This window comes from Erythrolamprus reginae, chromosome 7 (genome assembly GCF_031021105.1).
Source record: "Erythrolamprus reginae isolate rEryReg1 chromosome 7, rEryReg1.hap1, whole genome shotgun sequence".
Taxonomy (NCBI): Eukaryota; Metazoa; Chordata; class Lepidosauria; order Squamata; family Dipsadidae; genus Erythrolamprus; species Erythrolamprus reginae.
The window spans coordinates 70,473,110-70,494,292 of NC_091956.1; the positions used below are offsets into that span (position 1 = coordinate 70,473,110).

At 43.7% G+C, this 21,183-nt stretch overlaps 1 protein-coding gene across 2 annotated transcripts; it reads left to right on the top strand.

Annotated features, from left to right (window-relative positions):
- The first annotated feature begins 433 nt into the window (after positions 1 to 433).
- LOC139169963 (myosin IA heavy chain-like) lies at positions 434 to 18,116 on the top strand. 2 transcript variants are annotated; one of them, XM_070756654.1, is made up of 5 exons: positions 434 to 502; positions 1,670 to 1,787; positions 10,694 to 10,851; positions 11,939 to 12,055; positions 17,676 to 18,116. In XM_070756654.1, the coding sequence occupies exons 2-5, from the start codon at positions 1,684 to 1,686 to the stop codon at positions 17,756 to 17,758; spliced, it is 462 nt and encodes a 153-aa protein (XP_070612755.1). In that variant the 5' UTR covers positions 434 to 502; positions 1,670 to 1,683; the 3' UTR covers positions 17,759 to 18,116. The 2 variants fall into 2 exon arrangements, with proteins under 2 accessions (XP_070612755.1, XP_070612756.1); XM_070756655.1 differs by having other exon boundaries at positions 11,942 to 12,055.
- The last annotated feature ends 3,067 nt before the right edge of the window (positions 18,117 to 21,183 follow it).

Sequence of the window (21,183 nt, forward strand, 5' to 3'; positions counted from 1 at the left end):
ATGCATACAGCATTTTAGAATCAAATTATGACTTAATTAGACAGTCAGTAATGATTCAACGTTCAGAAACCTGGTTAAAGCTTGAAAGAAGTGCAATTGGTAAATATAGCGTGTTTATCCAATAAAATTCCAGGTCCTCTAATTTGGTGCAGGTTTCATAACCATTCCAGGCAGAATAAAAGTCGCAATACAATCCCAATTTTATAAGAGCTCAGTCTGAGTTCTCCCAGAGTTGCATTGATCAAAATCGTCAGCTAAAATTGCCATCTGGTCTCGAAAGTGCATGAAGCCGAGTTCCTAAGATAACCGCGGAGCTAACAGTCTCCCTACTCTTTTCCTAAAGACCCGGGAAGAGCAATTTCATCCATCTCCATAATTGGGGTGGGTGGGCGTGGATTCTGTGCTGAACTCTCCTTAATTGAAAAACCTTTCCAGCCGCCTTAAAGCTAGCCTGAAATAATCTCCCCTGGGAACAAATGGGAATTCAAAGGAGCGTGTTAAGGTATTCCAATAAGCCATTTCGGGGGAATTGTGTGTTGGGGAAAGAATAGAGGGGAGGGAGAAAGCCCAGTGATTACAATGGAAATGTTTTTGACGCTGTGGTTGAAGGCCCTCCCTCCTCGAAGCGGTCGTGGGGAGGGGAAGAGGGAGGAGAGAAATCGCTTCGGTAAATATGCGTTGACTGTTGCTTACAACAGTGTTTCCCAACCTTGGCAACTTGAAGATATCTGGACTTCAACTCCCAGAATTCCCCAGCCAGCCCAAGGTTGGGAAACGTTGGCTCACAAGTCGTGGCAACGTAGCCCTAGACCAGGGGTAGGCAAAGTTGGCTCTTCTAGGACATGTGGACTTCAACTCCCAGAATTCCTAAGCTAGCATAATTGGCTCAGGAATTCTGGGAGTTGAAGTCCAAATATCTTCAAGTTGCCAAGCTTGGGAAACACTGGCTTACAAGTCGTGGCAACGTAGCTCTAGACCAGGGGTAGGCAAAGTTGGCTCTTCTAGGACATGTGGACTTCAACTCCCAGAATTCGTATGTTAGCATGATTGGCTCAGGAATCCTGGGAGTTGAAGTCCAAATATCTTAAAGTTGCCAAGGTTGAGAAACACTGGCTTACAAGTCGTGGCAACGTAGCCCTAGACCAAGGGTAGGCAAAATTGGCTCTTCTAGGACATGTGGACTTCAACTCCCAGAATTCCTAAGCTAGCATGATTGGCTCAGGAATTCTGGGAGTTGAAGTCCAGAAGTCATAGAAGAGCCAACTTTGCCTGCCTCTGCCCTAGGCAAGTCGCCCCGGTACAACTTGCCTTCAAAGTTGTAGGAGACAGAATTCCACAATCTTGTATTTGTCCCTAACAATGTTGAATATTTAAAAAGGCCATTCCTTTCTGTCATAAGTCGTGCAGTTTTGAGGCGAGGCTACAATTTATTTACTTATTTCGCTTCTTTGCCTCCCATCTCGGCCTTAGAGGCGACTCCGGGCGGCTTACAAACATGAAAAGCCGATAAAACACGACGCTGGTAAAATCCGATTCACGATTGAATCGGACACGATTGTTTCCACCAATGTCAAACACTTCGGGTCCGGGTCGCTATTGATTCATCCATTGAGTTCTTAGTTGCGCGTTCCTTATACATCATCCTATTGATTTTCCCTTGTTACCGTAGGCGCTGCTTCGGAAATGTTAGGTAGCAAATCTACCCATTGTAGAGTTGACTCCGGGGGCAACGGAGCTGCCGTTAATCCATCAAGCGAAACGAACTTTCTGCGAACTTCGGAACCGGGGTAAGTAAACACTCCGGCTCATTAGCGCATCCTAGTTGGTTAAAAAGAAATAAGAAATAAAGGTGCAGGAAGGCTAAAGGGACGCTGTTTATAATGGTTGGGATGAAAGTTAGACCTTTAGGTTCGATTTGGCCATCAATTGCGTTTTTCTCAAAGAGCTGGATTATTAACAATAATTACGCTTAGTAATTTAAGAGCAGGGGTGGCGCAGTGGTTAGAGGGCAGCACTGCAGGCTACTTCAGCTAACTGCTAGCTGTAGATAAGGTTGACTCAGCCTTCCACTCTTCCGAGGTGGGTAAAATGAGGACACAGATTGTTGGGGGCGATATGCTGATTCTGTAAAACCACTTGGAGGGAGCTGTAAAAGCACTACGAAGCGGCATATACGTCTAAATTAGTGGTTCTCAACCTTTCTAAGGCCACGACCCCTTAATACAGTTCCTCATGTTGTGGTGACCCCCAACCATAAGTCTAGCCCTAGTTCTCCCAATAGAGCTGTAAGCTGATTGGCAGGAGTCAGAGGGACACCCCCACTGTTAACGCCTGATTGTTCAGATTGTAAAAATATGTTCCAAGGCGCTAGACTAGAAGCTTTTAGTTCCTAACACCATGGGGAATTTGTCTTTTCCCATGGCCTTAGGCGACCCCTGTGAAATGGTCGTTTGACCCCCCCAAAGGGGTCCTGACCCCCAGGTTGAGAACCACTGGTCTAAATGCTATTAACATTAATCCCACCTCCGCATATGTAATTATTAAGTGGAATTCCATTTGGGACATTAACAGCATTTTGTAGCGTTCCAAAACGAAAATGTCTGTCAAATCTTTCAGAAAACCTACGATCTGTTTTTCATCTGGAATTTAATAGCATAGGCGCTTGATATACTTGGGACACTTGGACACAACGATTTCATTCAAAAAAGCTGATTTCGCCCTCATTGTGCAATGTTTCCCAACCTTGGCAACTTGAAGATATCTGGACTTCAACTCCCAGAATTCCTAAGCTAGCATGATTGGCTCAGGAGTTCTGGGAGTTGAAGTCCAAATATCTTCAAGTTGCCAAGTTGGGAAACACTGACTTACAAGTCGTGGCAACGTAGCCCTAGACCAGGGGTAGGCAAAGTTGGCTCTTCTAGGACATGTGGACTTCAACTCCCAGAATTCCTAAGCTAGCATGATTGACTCAGGAATTCTGGGAGTTGAAGTCCACAAGTCATAGAAGAGCCAACTTTGCCTGCCCCTGCCCTAGACAAGTCGCCCGGTACAACTTGCCTTCAAAGTTGTAGGAGACAGAACTCCACAATCTTAGGAGACAGAACTCCACAATCTTGTATTTGTCCCTAACAATGTCGAATATTTAAAAAGGTCGTTCCTTTCTGTCATAAGCCGTGCAGTTTTGAGGCGAGGCAACAATTTATTTACAACGGTTTCATTCAACAAAGCTGATTTTGCCCTCATTGTATAAGGCAATGTTTCCCAACCTTGGCAACTTGAAGATATCTGGACTTCAACTCCCAGAATTCCCCAGCCAGCAAACGCTGGCTGGGGAATTCTGGGAGTTGAAGTCCAAATATCTTCGAGTTGCCAAAGTTGGGAAACACTGGCATAAGGACTTAGTTAAAGTAACACATCTGCTTTCAAGAGGCTTCCGCAATCTAAGGATTGATTTAGATTGGGTTGGTCTGTACGAGGAGAACAGACTCTGCGTAGGGCCCTCGTTTCCCAGGGGAAGGATGTGAAGCAGAGGCCGTGGATTGGAAAGCAGAACTGAGCTGAAAATCAGTTCAGGCCTTGCAACCCGAGCCATCCAGACATGGAGAAAGGCACTTTGCGAGCTATTGCAGATGGACTGTTTCTCTCCACCGAGTAGCAATAGTCTCCAAATCACTTAGCTTACATTAGGGAAGATCTGGAAAAGCCGCGTTATCTATGCAGCATGCAAAATAAATAAAAATAAAAATCAGCATGGATCCCGAATGAAATTTCCCATATGGGCAAAAAACCCAAATACTGTCGTCCCCCCCCTCACTTCTCCGCTGGACCACACATATATAGTCAACAACCGGTCACGGTTTAAAAATAACTCTTCAGAACGATGTCCCAGGCGGGCTGCAGTTACGCGCAGCTTTCCATCACTCTCCTATTTTTTTTTTTTTAAAAACCCTGGCAGGGACCGCCCACTCGCCGAGGCTCCTCCTCTGGGGCGTGGCTTGGAAGGCCCTACACTTCCCAGAAAGTTCATGGAGGCAGTTTTATCAGCGATTGAATTAGCCCCATTTCACACAAACACATGGACTAAAATGCGACTGGTTAATCTTTAGGTTGGGGTGGGGAAGGCAGATGAGCGTATACCAGTATATGCAAGCATGCAATTCATGTAGGGCAGGGGTCACCAACCTTGGCAACTTTGTGGACTTCAACTTCCAGAGTTCTTCAGCCAGTGAAGCTGAAGTTGAAATCTACAAGTCTTAAAGTTTCCAAGATTAGAGAGCCCTGATTTAGGGTGTTTCTTTTCTGCTTCCCCCACCGTTGAGCTCCCAAGTTGAAGTCCACAAGTCTGAAAGCTCCCAACTTGAGCTCCCAAGTTGGAGTCCACAAGTCTGAAAGCTCCCAACTTGAGCTCCCAAGTTGGAGTCCACAAGTCTGAAAGCTCCCAACTTGAGCTCCCAAGGTGAAGTCCACAAATCTTAAAGCTCCCAAGTTGGAGTCCACAAGTCTTAAAGCTCCCAACCTGAGCTCCCAAGTTGAAGTCCACAAGTCTTAAAGCTCCCAAGGTGAAGTCCACAAGTCTTAAAGCTCCCAAGTTGGAGTCCACAAGTCTTAAAGCTCCCAACTTGAGCTCCCAAGGTGAAGTCCACAAGTCTTAAAGCTCCCAACTTGAGCTTCCAAGTTGAAGTCCACAAGTCTTAAAGCTCCCAAGTTGAAGTCCACAATTCTTAAAGCTCCCAACTTGAGCTTCCAAGTTGAAGTCCACAAGTCTTAAAGCTCCCAACTTGAGCTCCCAAGGTGAAGTCCACAAGTCTTAAAGCTCCCAAGTTGGAGTCCACAAGTCTTAAAGCTCCCAACTTGAGCTCCCAAGTTGGAGTCCACAAGTCTGAAAGCTCCCAACTTGAGCTCCCAAGGTGAAGTCCACAAGTCTTAAAGCTCCCAACTTGAGCTCCCAAGGTGAAGTCCACAAGTCTTAAAGCTCCCAAGTTGGAGTCCACAATTCTTAAAGCTCCCAACTTGAGCTCCCAAGGTGAAGTCCACAAGTCTCAAAGCTCCCAACTTGAGCTCCCAAGTTGAAGTCCACAAGTCTTAAAGCTCCCAACTTGAGCTCCCAAGGTGAAGTCCACAAGTCTCAAAGCTCCCAACTTGAGCTCCCAAGTTGAAGTCCACAAGTCTCAAAGCTCCCAACTTGAGCTCCCAAGTTGAAGTCCACAATTCTTAAAGCTCCCAACTTGAGCTCCCAAGTTGAAGTCCACAAGTCTCAAAGCTCCCAACTTGAGCTCCCAAGTTGAAGTCCACAATTCTTAAAGCTCCCAACTTGAGCTCCCAAGGTGAAGTCCACAAGTCTCAAAGCTCCCAACTTGAGCTCCCAAGTTGAAGTCCACAAGTCTTAAAGCTCCCAACTTGAGCTCCCAAGGTGAAGTCCACAAGTCTTAAAGCTCCCAACTTGAGCTTCCAAGTTGAAGTCCACAAGTCTTAAAGCTCCCAACTTGAGCTTCCAAGGTGAAGTCCACAAGTCTTAAAGCTCCCAAGTTGAAGTCCACAAGTCTTAAAGCTCCCAACGTAAGCTCCCAAGTTGAAGTCCACAAGTCTTAAAGTTGCCAAGGTTGGAGACCCCTGATTTCTTTCCTGCCTTCCCTACCCTTGAGCTCCCAAACACGTTTTTCAACTGCTTCAGTTTGGTGGGCAGGAATCTAATTTTCTCCTCGACTGATGAGAAGGAAGGGCAGAAGGCTGAGGCTGGACCGTTTGGCTAAGCGACGAGGTGCTGCACCGCGCGATACGTTAAAATAAACCAGAGCTGACTGAAGCTCGTGCAAAACGGCTGCTGGCGGCGATCATTTCCCCCCCTCGCGCCAGGGTAGGCAAAGTTGGCTCTTCTGTGACATTGTGGACCTCAATTCCCAGAATTCCTGAGCTGGCATGGTTGACCCAAGAATTCTGGGAGTTGAAATCCACAAGTCATAGAAGAGTCAGCTTTGCCCACCCCTGCGCGGTGCGCTTTCAAAGCCGTTGGAAAGCTCTGATTCGCCACGTGGGGAAAAACAGCCGCTGCTTCTTCCTCTCTGTTGCAACTTCTGGATCCGGAGACAATCTTGAAAAAACTATAGCCAGTCCCCCACCCCACTCCCATTCCTGCCGAAGCCGAGTTCTAGGCTGCCGGCTGGGAGCACAAAGGCTTACCTACCCCGCAGTGGGAAGACCTTAAGGCGCACCAAACGTGGCCATTTAAAGACTTGTGGACTTCAACTCCCAGAATTCCTCAGCCTGCTTAGGTGGCTGGAGAATTCTGGGAGTTGAAGTCCACAAGTCTTAAAGTTGCCGAGTTTGAAGACCTCTGCCTTAAGGAAATCAGCGGAGTCGGCTGACTGAACAGTTCTCAAAGGGGTCTGGGTTAATAATGTGGCCGGTTCCTTTAATTTCCAAACTGGCAGAGCAAAAGAAGAAGCTTAAGAGAGGGATAGAGTCAAGATGACGCAAAGTATCACTTTATAATGTCGTGGAAGGCCACACTTGGAATACTGCATTCAGTTTTGGTCGCCAAGATGCAAAAAAGGATGTTGAGACTAGTGGTTCTCAACCTTTCTAAGGCCACCACCCCTTAATACAGTTTGTCATGTTGTGGTGACCCCCAACCATAAGTCTAGCCCCAATTCTCCCAACAGAGCTGTAAGCTGATTGGCAGTAAAGTCAGATGGACACCCCCACTGTTAATGCCTGATTGTTCAGGTTCCAAGGCTCCAGACTAGAAGCTTTAGTTCCTAACACCATGGGAAATTTGTCTTTTTCCATGGCCTTAGACGACCCCTGTGAAATGGTCATTCGACCCCCAAAAGGGATCCTGACCCCCCAGGTTGAGAATCACTGATCTAAAAAGAGTTCGGAGAAGGGCAACAAAGATGATTAGGGGACTGGAGGCTAAAACATGAAGAACGGTTGCAGGGACTAGATATGTCTCGTTTAAAGAATAGAAGGACGAGGGAAGACATGGTAGCAGTGTTTCAATATCTCAGGGGTTGCCGCAAAGAAGACGGAGTCAAACTATTCTCCAAAGCACCTGAGGGTAGAACAAGAAGCAATGGGTGGAAACTAAACAAGGAGAGAAGCAACTCGGAACTAAGGAGAAATGTCCTGACAGTTAGAACAATGAATCAGTGGAACAGTTTGTTTCCAGAAGTTGTGAATGCTTCAACACTGGAAGTTTTAAAGAAGATATTAGACAATCATTTGTCTGAAGTAGTGTAGGGTTTCCTGCCTAAACAGGGGATTGGACTAGAACAGTGATTTTCAACCTTTTTTGAGCTGTGGCACATTTTTTACATTTACAAAACCATGGGGCACATTGAGGGGGGGGAGCTAAAAAAGTTTGGACAAAAAAATTATCTCTCTCCCTTTCGCTCTATTTCTCTCTTCCTCTTTCTCTCCCTTCCTCTTTTTTTCTCTCTTCCTTTTTTCCTCTTTTTTGCTCTCTTTCTGTCTCCCTACCTCCCTCTATGTCTTCCTCTCTCCCACCTTCCCTCCCTCTCTCTCTCTCTTGCTTTCTTTCTCTCTCTTACTTGCTTTCTCTCTTGTTTTCTTTCTCTTGCTCTTTCTCTCTCTCTCTTGCTTTCATTCTCTCTTGCTTTCATTCTCTCTTGCTCTTTCTTTCTCTTGTTTTCTTTCTCTCTTGTTCTCTTTCTCTCTTGTTCTCTTTCTCTCTTGCTCTTTCTTACTCTCTTTCTCTTTCTTTCTCTTGTTTTCTTTCTCTCTTGTTCTCTTTCTCTCTTGCTTGCTTTCTTTCTCTCTTGCTCTTTCTTTCTCTCTTTCTCTTTCTTTCTTTCTTTCTTTCTCTTGTTTTCTTTCTCTCTTGTTCTCTTTCTCTCTTGCTTTCTTTCTCTCTCTTGCTTTCTTTCTCTCTTGCTCTTTCTTTCTCTCTTTCTCTTTCTTTCTTTCTCTTGTTTTCTTTCTCTCTTGTTCTCTTTCTCTCTTGCTTGCTTTCTCTCTCTCTTGCTTGCTTTCTCTCTTGCTTTCTTTCTCTCTTGCTCTTTCTTTCTCTTGTTTTCTTTCTCTCTTGTTCTCTTTCTCTCTTGCTTTCTTTCTCTCTTGCTCTTTCTTTCTCTCTTTCTCTTTCTTTCTCTTGTTTTCTTTCTCTCTTGTTCTCTTTCTCTCTTGCTTTCTTTCTCTCTTGCTCTTTCTTTCTTTCTCTTGTTTTCTTTCTCTCTTGTTTTCTTTCTCTCTCTGAGCTTCGCGGCACACCTGACCATGTCTCGCGGCACACTAGTGTGCCACGGCACACTGGTTGAAAAACACTGGACTAGAAGACCTCCAAGGTCCCTTCCAACTCTGTTAATATTATAAACTGCCTGCAAATTTTCTGCAGGGGCAACCCTGCTATCTAGCCCTGTTTTCATCAGCAAAAAAATGTAGGGTTTCAGGCTCCTTGTTGTAGATAAAAGGCAAGTTCCCAGAATGTGGAAATACTACCTGGTGGAACTTGTAAGGCCCGTCCTTTTTTCTGAGGGTCATATTTTTCATTGACCAGGTCCAAGTAGCTGTGGACAAGAGATAGGGATGATTGTCCAGTTGCCTCCTGAAAAAACACTTATCCACAGAGGCACAGAATGGAAGTGGTCAAGCCATCCCCTCTAGATGGCCTTGCTGAAGCTTAACAATACAGTAATGCAAGAGTAGCCAGGCAGTGAAAACTCTTTCTAGGAAACAAGAGGTTGGGGTTTTTGCTTTTTTAGAAGGGAGTCTCTAAATTTAAAACACCAGTAAGGAATGTACAAATATGCAGCTGCGAGAGCTATCATGGGCTTTCCTAAATATGCCCATGTTACTCCAACACTTCGCAGTCTGCATTGATTGCCGATCGGTTTCCGGTCACAATTCAAAGTGTTGGTTATGACCTATGAAGCCCTTCATGGCATCGGACCAGAATATCTCCAGGACCACCTTCTGCCACACGAATCCCAGCGGCCAGTTAGGTCCCACAGAGTTGGCCTTCTCCGGGTCCTGTCGACTAAACAATGTCGTATGGCGGGAGCCAGGGGAAGAGCCTTCTCTGTGGCGGCCCCGACTCTCTGGAACCAACTCCCCCCAGATATCAGAGTTGCCCCCACTCTCCTTGCCTTTCGCAAGCTCCTTAAAACCCACCTCTGTCGTCAGGCATGGGGGAATTGAAATTTTTCCTTCCCCCCTAGGCTTATAGAATTTATACATGGTATGTTTGTATGTATGATTGGTTTTTTAAATTGGGGTTTTTTAGATTATTTTTAATATTAGATTTGTTTACATTATCTTTTTTATTGTTGTTAGCCGCCCCGAGTCTTCAGAGAGGGGCGGCATACAAATCTAATAAACAAACAAACAAACAAATAAATAAATAAATAAATAAACAAAACAAACAAACAAACAAATAAATAAATAAATAAATTCCCCCCTCTTTTAACAATTTCAGGTTACAACTAATGTATCTTGATCAAAACTAGTTAGAAACAAATAAGGGTTCCTGCTCTCCAAAAACCCTTCATTGCCACCTCAGAGAACGCACCCATATGTCCAGGAGTTTCCTTTGGGAGGTATTTTTATTTCATGTTTCAAGGAAGATGTACAGGCTTGGAATAGCCTTTTTCTCAACCTTCCATTCCAAAAGTGCTGGGGACTACAAGTAATATTTCAACAGGAAATTGAGGCTTATACTACAAGAGAGTTTTTAAAAAAAAATAGAAAATATGGTATATCAGAAATGTTTTCATCTTGATTAAAGAAGAAAAGAGTTGCAGTAGTTGGAGACACCACGTACATGACCTTGTCTGATCTTCAAATGCTAAGCTGGGTTGGACGTGGTTAATACTTGGATGAAAGTCACTAGGAAGTTAGTTCAAAGATGTTTGGGAAGATGAAATACCAAATCCTATCTCTACTATTGTCAAGTGATGTACATGGAGTTGTCTGTGAAGTCATAAAAACAAACATTTAAGATACCTTTACTTCATCTCATTGTTGAATTGGAGTTTATTTTATTTATATCCACACAAAATGAACACATTATATACACAGCTGCTCAGTTGATATTAATGGAAACAAAAAACAGTTATATCACTTCCCAGTTCCTTTAATGAGGAGCAACACAGAAGAAGACCAAGTTGACCCATTGCTTGGTTTCTTAGGCCAGTCAGTCACTCTACTAGAGTCTCTGTAGTTCCATGTGTCTTTCTATCCAACACATCTCATGAGGCTCTGCTAATAAATAATGATAATAATTCCTTATCTGGCTTTAGATAACCTAGACCAATGGTTCCCAACGTGGGGCCAATGTCCCACAGGGGGGCAATTTCATTTTAATGGGGGCAATTGGAACCTTGTTTAAACTACATTAATGGCCTTTTAGGTGAGTAGTTCACTTTTTATTTTTTAAAATTTTTTTATTTTATTTATTCAATTTTTATGCCGCCCTTCTCCTTAGACTCAGGGCGGCTTACAACATGTTAACAATAGCGCTTTTGAACAGAGCCAGCCTATTGCCTCCACAGTCCGGGTCCTCATTTTACCCACCTCGGAAGGATGGAAGGCTGAATCAACCTTGACCCGGTGATGAGATTTGAACCGCTAACTTACAGATCTACAGTCAGCTTCAGTGGCCTGCAGTAGAGCACTCTACCTGCTGCGCCACCCTGGCTCATTAAGTATTAATTATAATACTTTTCTCCTCCTCCAGGGTTCCATTAAAAGTAGAACAAACAAATAATGCACGTGATGCTTTGGCAAAAACTGTCTATAGTCAACTCTTTGACCATGTGGTCAACAGGGTAAATCAATGTTTCCCATTTGAGACATCACCGTTTTTCATTGGTGTTCTGGATATTGCAGGTTTTGGTAAGTGTTTTATCTTTTAACTATTCAGACTGTGTGCTTTTCATGTTTCTCATTTCTTACAACAAGAAATCCTAGATATGGAATGACAAAATTTGAGAGCTAATTGTATGTAGCAATTAAAATATTAGTGCAGGATTAGAACTCAGAAGACCATGAGTTCTAGTTCTCCCAAAGGAATCTGGGTTACTTTGGACTTGTCTCTCTCTCTCTCTTAGCCCTGCCATCCACATAGGGTTGTAGTTGAGGTGGCAATAGGACTGAAGAGCATTATATACAATATCTTGAGATCTGCATATGATGCTGGGGTACTAATCTAATAATAATAAAAATGATAATGATTTGAATAAGAATTATATGTCATGGGGTGGGGAGGCCTCAGGATTTTAGAGATGCTTATTTGGGGCATGGCCAAAAATAAGAGTCCTGATCCAGACTCTTTTTCTAGAATTGATGAAGGCATTTGCACTCAATAGGACTGCTTGTTCAGTATTGAGGGAGGTATGGAGGACCTCTGGACGCCACAAATATAGTGCTCAAAAAAAATAAAGGGAACACTCAAAGAACACATCCTAGATCTGAATGAATGAAATATTCTCATTCAATACTTTGTTCTGTACAAAGTTGAAAGTTCACAACAGCATGTGAAATTGATTGTCAATCAGTGTTGCTTCCTAAGTGGACAGTTTGATGTCACAGACATTTGATTTACTTGGAGTTATATTGTGTTGTTTAAGTGTTCCCTTTATTTTTTTGAGCAGGGCATCTAGCACGCTGGATTTTTGCAGCCTGATGTGGTGAATTATATACTCTTGAAAACCAAGGCAGGCGGTTTTGCAAAGCGGGGAGTTTTGAATCTCGTCTTATCAATCCCCGATTGAAACAGGTAAGATGCGTGTGCTTGGCCTGAATTGCCCTTTGATAAACAGATCACGTGTGGCCAGGGTTTGATGGGAAAATCGATTTCTCGACTGAAACACTATTTGGAAGAAAACAACCCGGAGTAGAAAAAAAAAACCCAGTGGTGGGAGGTATCAACTGTGGATTAGGCAAAAACCCTACTTTTTACGCCAATTGATCTGCTTTTCAGAAGACTCCCAACCACTTGACAATATCTTCCTAACACGTTGGATGTGGGGTTTGGCTTTATCGTTGGAGTTAGGCGAGTGGCTTCCCGAGGCTCGCACACACCTTCCACCCAATCGAGGTGAGTAAGAGGTTGTAAATCTCCACCTTGCCAATGTAGTAGCTACGGGGGAGGGAGAGAGAAGATTCGGGTTTTGCGGGAGGTGAACCGTGGTAGCGCATCTTCTTCAACATCCAGAGTGATTCTCTTGTCTCCTAGAAAGTCAAGATTGACCAAGACCGAAGGGGGCCCAGGCTCAGGGGGTGGAGGGGGGAAATCTACCCCCTTCTCATTACCCGGTGGTCTCCTATCCTTTGTCGTTGGGCGACGGATCTGAACGGAGAAAGGCGAACCTGTCCAAATCTTGGATGCTTTAGGAAGGCAGGACGAGCTTGGAGGGCGGCGAGAGCAGCTCGTGTGCCCCGAAGGTGGCCCGGGCGACCCTTCCGAGGCGTGAGTCGCCGTCCCAGCTCTCGGCTCCCTCCCTCCCGCCTTCCCTCCCCATCTGTCCTCGCTTCCCCGCCGACTCGCCCTCCGGCCGCGCTCCCTTGTCGCTCGCCACGCTATTTACCGCTCCGTCCGTCCCCCCCCATCACACACACCCCCCGCGTGACTTTTCCGCTGGAAAATGCCACGCGTCTCGCCTGCCCAGTTCGGCTGCGGCTCTATTAATCATCTCCTCTAGGACTGCCAAGCAGGCCGGGCGGCTTCTTTCGCTTTTTTTCCAGTTTATACAGAACAGGATCATTTACATAAAGTCCTTAAGGCAAATAACTGTTGGGGGCTCTAATTTATATCTGATCGAAAATTAGCCGTCATTATGCGCTCCATTAGCAGCGTCTTTAATGTGCTTCTAAGCACCATTTGTCAAGCGGCTTGTTAATATCCTTCAAGTCTTTTAAAGTTGAGAGCTCATTAAAGAGTGCGCTCTGTTATGGATGTCATTTAGATGAGTCTGGAAGACCAAGCGGGCCCTGGATCTCCAGCCGACGCCCTACAACAGGGGTCTCCAACCTTGGGCGCTTTAAGCTTTGCTGGCTGGGGAATTCTGGGAGTTGAAGTCCGCCAGGCTTAAAGCGCCCAAGATTGGAGACCCCTGCCCTACAAGAACAAGGGGGCGGGCAGGGGCTTGGTTGCCTTGGCTCGGTCACCAGGGTTCAAGGAAGGACGCCGAGATAGCGCTTGACCCTTCGAGCACCGCCCTCAAGGCCTTGAGGCCTCTTCTGGAGCTGGTGCTTCTATCCAGTTGGGAGACAGGCAGGTGAAGGCTGGCAAGCTGCCCAGTTACCGGTTCGGTTCCAGATTCCCGGTTATTCTTGACTTTGGTCTCTGCGGCACATCTTATTATGGTCAGTCTTTAAATGGAAATCTTAACATACTGCTGAAAAAAATAAAGGGAACACTTAAACAACACAATATAACTCCAAGTAAATCAAACTTCTGTGAAATCAAACTGTCCATTTAGGAAGCAACACTGATTGACAATCAATTTCACATGTTGTCAGTACATTCAACTTTGTACAGAACAAAGCATTCAATGAGAATATTTCATTCATTCAGATCAAGGATGTGTTATTTGAGTGTTCCCTTCATTTTTTTTTGAGTAGTGTAGTTCCAGTCCTTTAAGAGGTGAGCACTGGGACAGAGATACAACTCTTTTTTTGTATTGTCTTTTCAGCTCTTGGCCTGTTTAATGTAACACCACACTGCAACTCTGGTTGGGAGTGAAGAGCTGATCTCAGTACCAGAAGTGCCATTTTAACTATTTTGATTTCTCATGGACACAATTGCAGTAAACTATGACTTAGAGCAGTGTTTCCCAACCTTGACGACTTGAAGGTATCTGGACTTCAACTCCCAGAATTCCCCAGCCAGCATTTGCTGGCTGGGGAATTCTGGGAGTTGAAGTCCAAATATCTTCAAGTGGCCAAGGTTGGGAAACACTGACAGAGTTAGGTCTGATCCCAATTATTTTGATCATTCTGGCCAAACTCTTTAACAGGGTTTCATCTCTGTTCAGGAGTATTCCCTAGCTCCACTGAATTCCAGGAGGCAGCTCCTGAGCTTCCACAGGGTAGTAGTCTCAATATCATTTCAGATTTCAGGGGTGTTGGAGGAGAATGAGGAGTTCTGGATGGTGGCTTCTGAGAGTGGAGTTCCTCTCAAGTGATAAAAACTAAGAGGGGAAGAATAGATTCTTGTGGGTATCCACACCAAAAATAAACATATTGTCAATATATTCTTGCAGGTATACACACAGAAAAACATAGGGAGGCACATTGCTATTTATATTGTAAAAAAAACTTGTAAGAAGTCTCCTGCCCAAAAGGCTTGTGATCATTTCTTGGACAAAGAAAAGTCAAGGAAATGAAGAAAAGTGTTAAAAGGGAATATAGGGGGGAAAAAAACCATTAGGCACTAATACTATACCAGAGTTAAAATCTCCAGTGGGGAATAAAAGTAAAAACCAGAAAGAAGTAAAAATCTTTACACAGGTTGACTTTAATATAAGTGGATTTAATAAGTGGAAATCAGCCATCAAAAGCCCAAAGTATTGAAATCAACCATGTAAATATTTTTTTTTACTTAATATTGGTCAAAAAAACCCAAACCCCTTTCTGTTTTCTGCTGTTCCTCACTTGAGATCTCAACTCTGATACAGTATCAATGCCTAATGGTATAGAATATTGATATTAATGTGTTATTTTAAGCATATTAAACCACCTAACTTTTCAAGGTACTTCCATGGAGCATTCTATCTTTTCCTATTTCCAAAATCAATGTTTCAGCAAATTGGTACTTTGAAGACTGCACTTCAAATATAGGATTCCTTCCCTGCTTCACAAAAAGTTTAAGGCTACAGCTATTTGATAGATTTGTATTGTTCAAAACACCTTAACACATATAATTGTGTTACATTTTTGTTTGACCTTAATGTCTACAACTACTTTTTTTCTATTTTTGAAAATGTTTTTGGTAGTACTGAAGGTTATTCCCTTCTAATGACTTTTACATATACAGTACTTTTCATGCTAAATTGCTTTCATTTTTAAGATTAAAAATGAGTATAAACTGGTGCTCCCATACTTTTCAATACATCCTGGGCACCCACAGGAGGCATGCACCTCCCTTTATTTATTTTATTTATTATATTTATTGGATTTGTATGCCGCCCCTCTCCGCAGACTGCAAATTTCTTTCTCCCCTCCATTTCATAAAGAATGTGTTCCTATTTTCCAACTTTCATTATGCAAGATTGGTTTTTCTTAGTTTGCAGCCTTGTCTAGTAATACTGTAATGCTTTATGCCATTCTCTAAAATTCCAGTAACTACCATATAAATGTGGTCCCTGGGAAAAACTTCTGCTAATCAAATATATTTTATAGATATTAAACATAGCTTTGGCTGAGGTAATGGATAGTCCTCCCCCAAATCTTTCATGACTTGAAGCCTCAACTCCCCAAAATGTATCCACAGCTATCCACATCTGCAAAAAAAACAGAGCTGAAAATATACTGCTCAAAAAATTAAAGTGAACACTCAAATAACATATCCTAGATCTGAATGAATGAAATATTCTCATGGAATGCTTTGTTCTATACAAAGTTGAATGTGCACAACAGCATGTGAAATTGATTGTCAATCAGTGTTGCTTCCTAAGTGGACAGTTTGATTTCCCAAAAGTTTGATTTACTTGGAGTTATATTGCATTCTTTAAATGTTCCCTTTATTTTTTAAGCAGTGTAGACTGCCTGTTCTGTATTTCTTTGCTGCCATCTAGCACGCTGGATTTTCGCAGCCTGATGTGGTGAAGGGGGAAGCATCAGGATTTTAAAGATGTTTAGTTGGGGCATGGCCAAAAAAGATTGGGAACCACTAACCTAGACCCTTTTTCTAGAATTGGTGAAGGCATTTGCACTCATTAGGACTGCTTGTTCAGTATTGAGGGAAGTGTGGAGGACCTCTGGATGCCACAAATATACAGCTCAAAAAAATAAAGGGAACACATCCTAGATCTAAATGAATGAAATATTCTCATTGAATACTTTGTTCTGTACAAAGTTGAACGTTCACAACAGCATGTGAAATTGATTGTCAATCAGTGTTGCTTCCTAAGTGGACAGTTTGATTTCCCAGAAGTTTGATTTACTTGAGAGTTATATTGTGTTATTTAAGTGTCCCCTTTATATTTTGGAGCAGGGCAGATTGCCTGTTCTGTATTCCTTTGCTACCATCTAGCACGCTGGATTTTTGCAGACTGCTGTATATATATCTATCAAGATATATATCTATCAAGGACATTGTAGAAAAACAGAAACTTACTATTACTATCTCTAAATGTTTGCTTCCTTTTGTAGTGGTATCTTCTTTTGGCATTATTTTATCCTCTCAAGTTGGAAAGAAAACATTTGGTATGAAATCCCAGTTATGATGCGTTTAAGAGGAGGCGGACTGGGGAGAAACACACATCCCGTGCAGCCAAATTTAATTTGATGGACGAAGAGCAGGCCCGCTTAATTATGTACATATTATTACATTATCTATCAACCATTCCATCAGTAGGAGCATCAAGGGCAATAAATTTACCCCTCTTATTTATCTAAAAATCCATATATTCTGTCATCTTTTTCTTTCTTTCTTTCCTGGAGGATATTGTGTTAGTGAAAGATAATAAAGGGAAACCCATTAGGCCAGGCATTAAATTGCCGCTGAGTGCAACCAGCATTTCTCACTAGGCCGGATAAATAGGAGAAATCTGCATTCAGTCTCCGCCCTCCCTTCCCTCTTTCGCCTCGCCTCAGCCAGCCCGCCCTCCAATTCAGCGAGGTGAAGGCGAAGCTCGGCCTCCTGCTTGGCTTAGCAGCGAGCGGGTGGGAAGCATGAGACCAAAAGACCCATTAAACAATTGCTTTCTGACTGGTCCATCGATTATCCATTTATTAACCTGCTTAAAAAGGCAGCTGTGTAAAGGATTAAGGGAAAAGTCGAGCGATTTCTCTCCCTCACTACCCTCTGTGCAATCCTTGAAGCGCGTTGAGACTCTTTAAGCAACTTGGACCGAGAGCTGCTGCCGGATCCCCGCGCCCTTTTAAATTAAATCCGTCCCGGGGCATTTTAAAGTAACGCTCTTTTCTATACTTCAGCCTGGCAGAGCCTCGGCCAGGAAAATAAAATAAAATAAAGTGCTTTTGGTTTAACAGCTGCTTTGAAACATACAAAACTGAGGGCAGAAAAAGACCTCAGGGTCCATCTAGTCTGCCCTTATACTATTTCTTGTATTTTATCTTAGTATGGATATATGTTTATCCCAGGCATGTTTAAATTCAGTGACTGGGTTTACCAGCCACGTAAGTTTGTTCCGAGCATCTACTACTCTTAGTAAAATATTTTCTCACGTTGATTCTGATCTTTCCCCCTACCAGATTGTGCCCTTGTGTTCACTTTCCTATTAAAAACACTTCCCTCCTGAATCTTATTTAACCCTTTAACATATTGAAATGTTTCAATCATGTCCCCCCTTTCCCTTCTGTTCTCCAGATTGAGTTCATTAAGTCTTTCCTGATACGTTTTATGCTTAAAACCTTCCACCATTTTTGAACGAAGCCAAACGTCGCGTTTACATAGCAGGAGGAACGGAACTGTCTGGTTGAAAAATGCTTTTATTTCTCTCTTGATTTTAAATCAATCTCTTCATCCTCAGGCTCGATCCTCGCGAATAATAAAGAACAAATGCAGAGGAGCTCTTCGAAAGGAAAAAAACAGCGAAAGCGACAAAGACGATAGAAGGCCTACACGCCCGCTTTCATATTTTCTCGTTGCGGGGAGGGGAAACGCTCTTCGCCGGCAGCAGCTCCTCCTCGCTCCCCTTTCTTCCTCCAGAGCCACCCAGGCCAGAGCTGGGAGTTCGGCGCCGGATCCCCCCCCCCGGAGGAAAATGGCCTCCCTCGAAGAGCTGAGGGCGGCTAACCACGAGGACACGTTGAGGTCATCTCGGCGCGTGCCTCCTCTCCGCGGCGAAACCTAATCGACAGTGGGGATCTAAGGCCCGGCTTTTATTGTTGGCCGGCGTCTTTCTTTTGTGGCTGCGTTTTACGAGGTTGCCCCGGGCGAAAGTAATAAAACGAGTAATTAGAATGCTAAAGACAGATGTAAATAACGGGAATGAGAGCGCGGTGACAGATGAGCGGCTCGGTCGGAGATGGAAGGGGGGGTGGGAGGTAGGCCCGCTCGGTGGCAATGACACGGTGCCAGTGGCCTGAGGCGATGAGGTTGGGGACAGCCGGCCGTTTAGGCCTCCGAGAAGGCAGCGAGGGAGCAAGCGAGGCAGCCGGCTCATTGTTCCAGGGAGGCCAGGCCCCAACCCACCCCTCCCCCCGCGCCTCAGAGGCAAACACTTTACCAGGGGTCGGTTTAAGTCCAACCAGGAGCCTCTTTTCCTCACAGGCCCGCCCCGCAATGATCCCAGTCGCGCTCAAGTCTTGCCGGTCTGGCTCCAGTACCGAGCCCCCCACCCCCTTAGGGTTTTCTTCTCAGGCGCAGCAGCGCTGACAGCCCCTAGTTGGGGTTTTGGTTAATGGATAGCGCATCCTTCGGAAAGCCACTCTGCTGTTGCCTCCAACCGTTTATGAAACAATGGCCGTCAGTTTCTCCCCTCCTCTCAATCCCTGGGGTATTAATCGCGGGATAAAAAAACCAGAGGCTCTGTTGCTCAAGTCTCTGCCTTCATTCTTGTTAGATAGGTGGGGTGAGTCCTTGCGCTGACAGAACTTAGCAGAGGCTTGACTTTTTAAACGGGACTTTTATTCTGCCATTTTCATTACCATTCCACAGGGTGTCCAGCGAACCTGGAAATCAGGGAATTATTAGGGAAATTGGTGGTTCCGGAAATGTCAGGGAATTAGTGAAAAAACCCAGAATAAATCAGGGGAAAAACCAAACTGTATTAAAATGTTTAAAAGTCAGGGAAAAATTATGTTAAAAAAACCAACAAAACCCAGAGTCAAGCAAAAATGAGCATAATTGTGGCAACAACTTGTTTCTTCAGCTACCAATATTTATCCACGGCACAACCATGCCTTAACTAGATAGCAAGTTACAGGGAAATGTCAGGGAAATATCAGGGAATTTCAAAATGCTTTCCCTCTGGACACCCTGGTTCCAGCTCAGCTTAAATAGAACAGCAACCAGACTGTTGAAAGCTCCTTTTTTAGTGGGGCTGTCAGACAGCCAACCAATCACAATGCTTTAACTTCCCCATTGGAAAGGCCTCTTGTGCTTAGCCAATCAGACTTTTAGCATCAGCTTCATGGCTAGTTGTAAGTCAAAGACTTTGTGTTTCTGGCGGGGTTATAAATCGAGGACTTAACAATTCTGTCTTCAACCCAACCAATACGTTTTTACCAATGGGGTGTATAGCCATTGCTCTCTATGAATATTGCAGGAATTGTGGGTCTTCATCCAAATTTAGACTTTCTTACATGCCCTGGTGGGGATGTATTGAGTGAGGAACTGTGACAGTATAGTATAGTGTATAGTATTAGTATAGTATAGTATAGAATTGGGAATGGAATGGAATAAAATAGCAGAGTTGGAAGGGACCTTGGGGGTCTTCTAGTCCAACCCCTTGCTTAGGCAGGAAACTCTATATCACTTCAGACAAATGGTTATCCAACATCTTCTTAAAACTTAGTGTTGGAGCATTCACAACTTCTGGAGGAAATTGTTCTACCAGGAAATTTCTCCTTAGTTCTAAGTTGCTTCTTTCCTTGATTAGTATGTTGAGGGTGGAAGGTAAAGATATACAGTAATATGTTCCTATCCATTACATCTTCCTTTGAATGATGTGTTTTTACAAGCATGATGATTGGGGTGGGATGTATAGGGAAGAAATGCTCTCAGAGTTTCAATGTAATTAATATAGCCTATATCAATAAAGTAGAGGTCTAGTATTTCCTGTGTCTGTGTTGTGATCTGGCCTACCTCAAAGAACTGACATCAATCTTTATTCTTTTCTAAATGGTGTTGGAGTGTTTATCCTGGATTTCAATTTGTGTAAGGAAAGTCTTGATTCAGAGTGAGGTGCTTTACAACTGCTGATTGTGAACATGGGAATGCGAGCACTGGAGTGGACATGTGATGATGTGGTGATTGGAAATGACATGGCACCGGAAAGCTGAGAATGCTCCCAAGCATGTTTTTGTAATTTAGCCAAGATGTGATTTCCATGAGTATGGAAGATAGGCAGGGCATGGACCTTAAAAAATTAGAATTGGGTCCTGGTCTCCATAAATCTTCCAGGGTAAAACTCCCTTCCAATCTTGTGCTCCAAGGCCCAGTGATAAAGTGCTTCTGTTATTTTCCCAGGATCTGCAATCCCTTGAACATCTGGATGTCTTCCTGCCTTTTCTCCACAATGATCCTGATAGTATTGTTGTCATGACTTAACAGTTCATTTAGTGACCATTCAAAGTTACAGCAGCACTGAAAAAAGTCATGACTCTTTTTCATTTCACCATTGCAGCATCCATATGGTCACTTGATGAAATTGAGAGGCATATTTATAATGGCTGCACTATCCTAGGGTCATATGATCAGCTTTTGCGATTTTTCGGCAGGCAAAATCAATGGGAATTCTGATTCACTTAGCAACAGTGGCAAGAAAAGTCATAAAATGGGGCAAACTCAAATATTTCATGTAGCAGCATAAATTTTGGACTCAGTTGTGGTCGCAATTCGAGGACTATCTGTACACATGAGCAGAACCATAAACTTCCTCCTGAACAGCAACCCAAGTCATGAATGAAACAGACACTGAAGAGAAAGGAGTGAGAGTTATGTATAGATATTAAGTTTCTTGAAATCTCACTTATGGGCAAGTGTGTTAATATCAGAGGTAGGTTCCTTGTATAGAACTAGTAGTAACTTGATGGCCCGGGTCACTGGAACTGGCAGCGACCCACGCCTGCCACGCACCAGCAGCTTCTATGGTGTGTTCTGCCGGGCTCTCTGATACGAGCCTCCCGAAAATTCACACACACGTTTGAAAATTCAAAACAATGTTCTTTATCACAAAATTCAAAATAAAGCACTCTTTTTGTATTGCAAAGAGCAGTCTTCCCAAAACAACCGGGTAGTCTGTACAATTTCCCTTAAGCAGTCATTAAGTACTTAGCTAGCAGCTGTGAAGAAACTTCACACCCCTTCTTCCA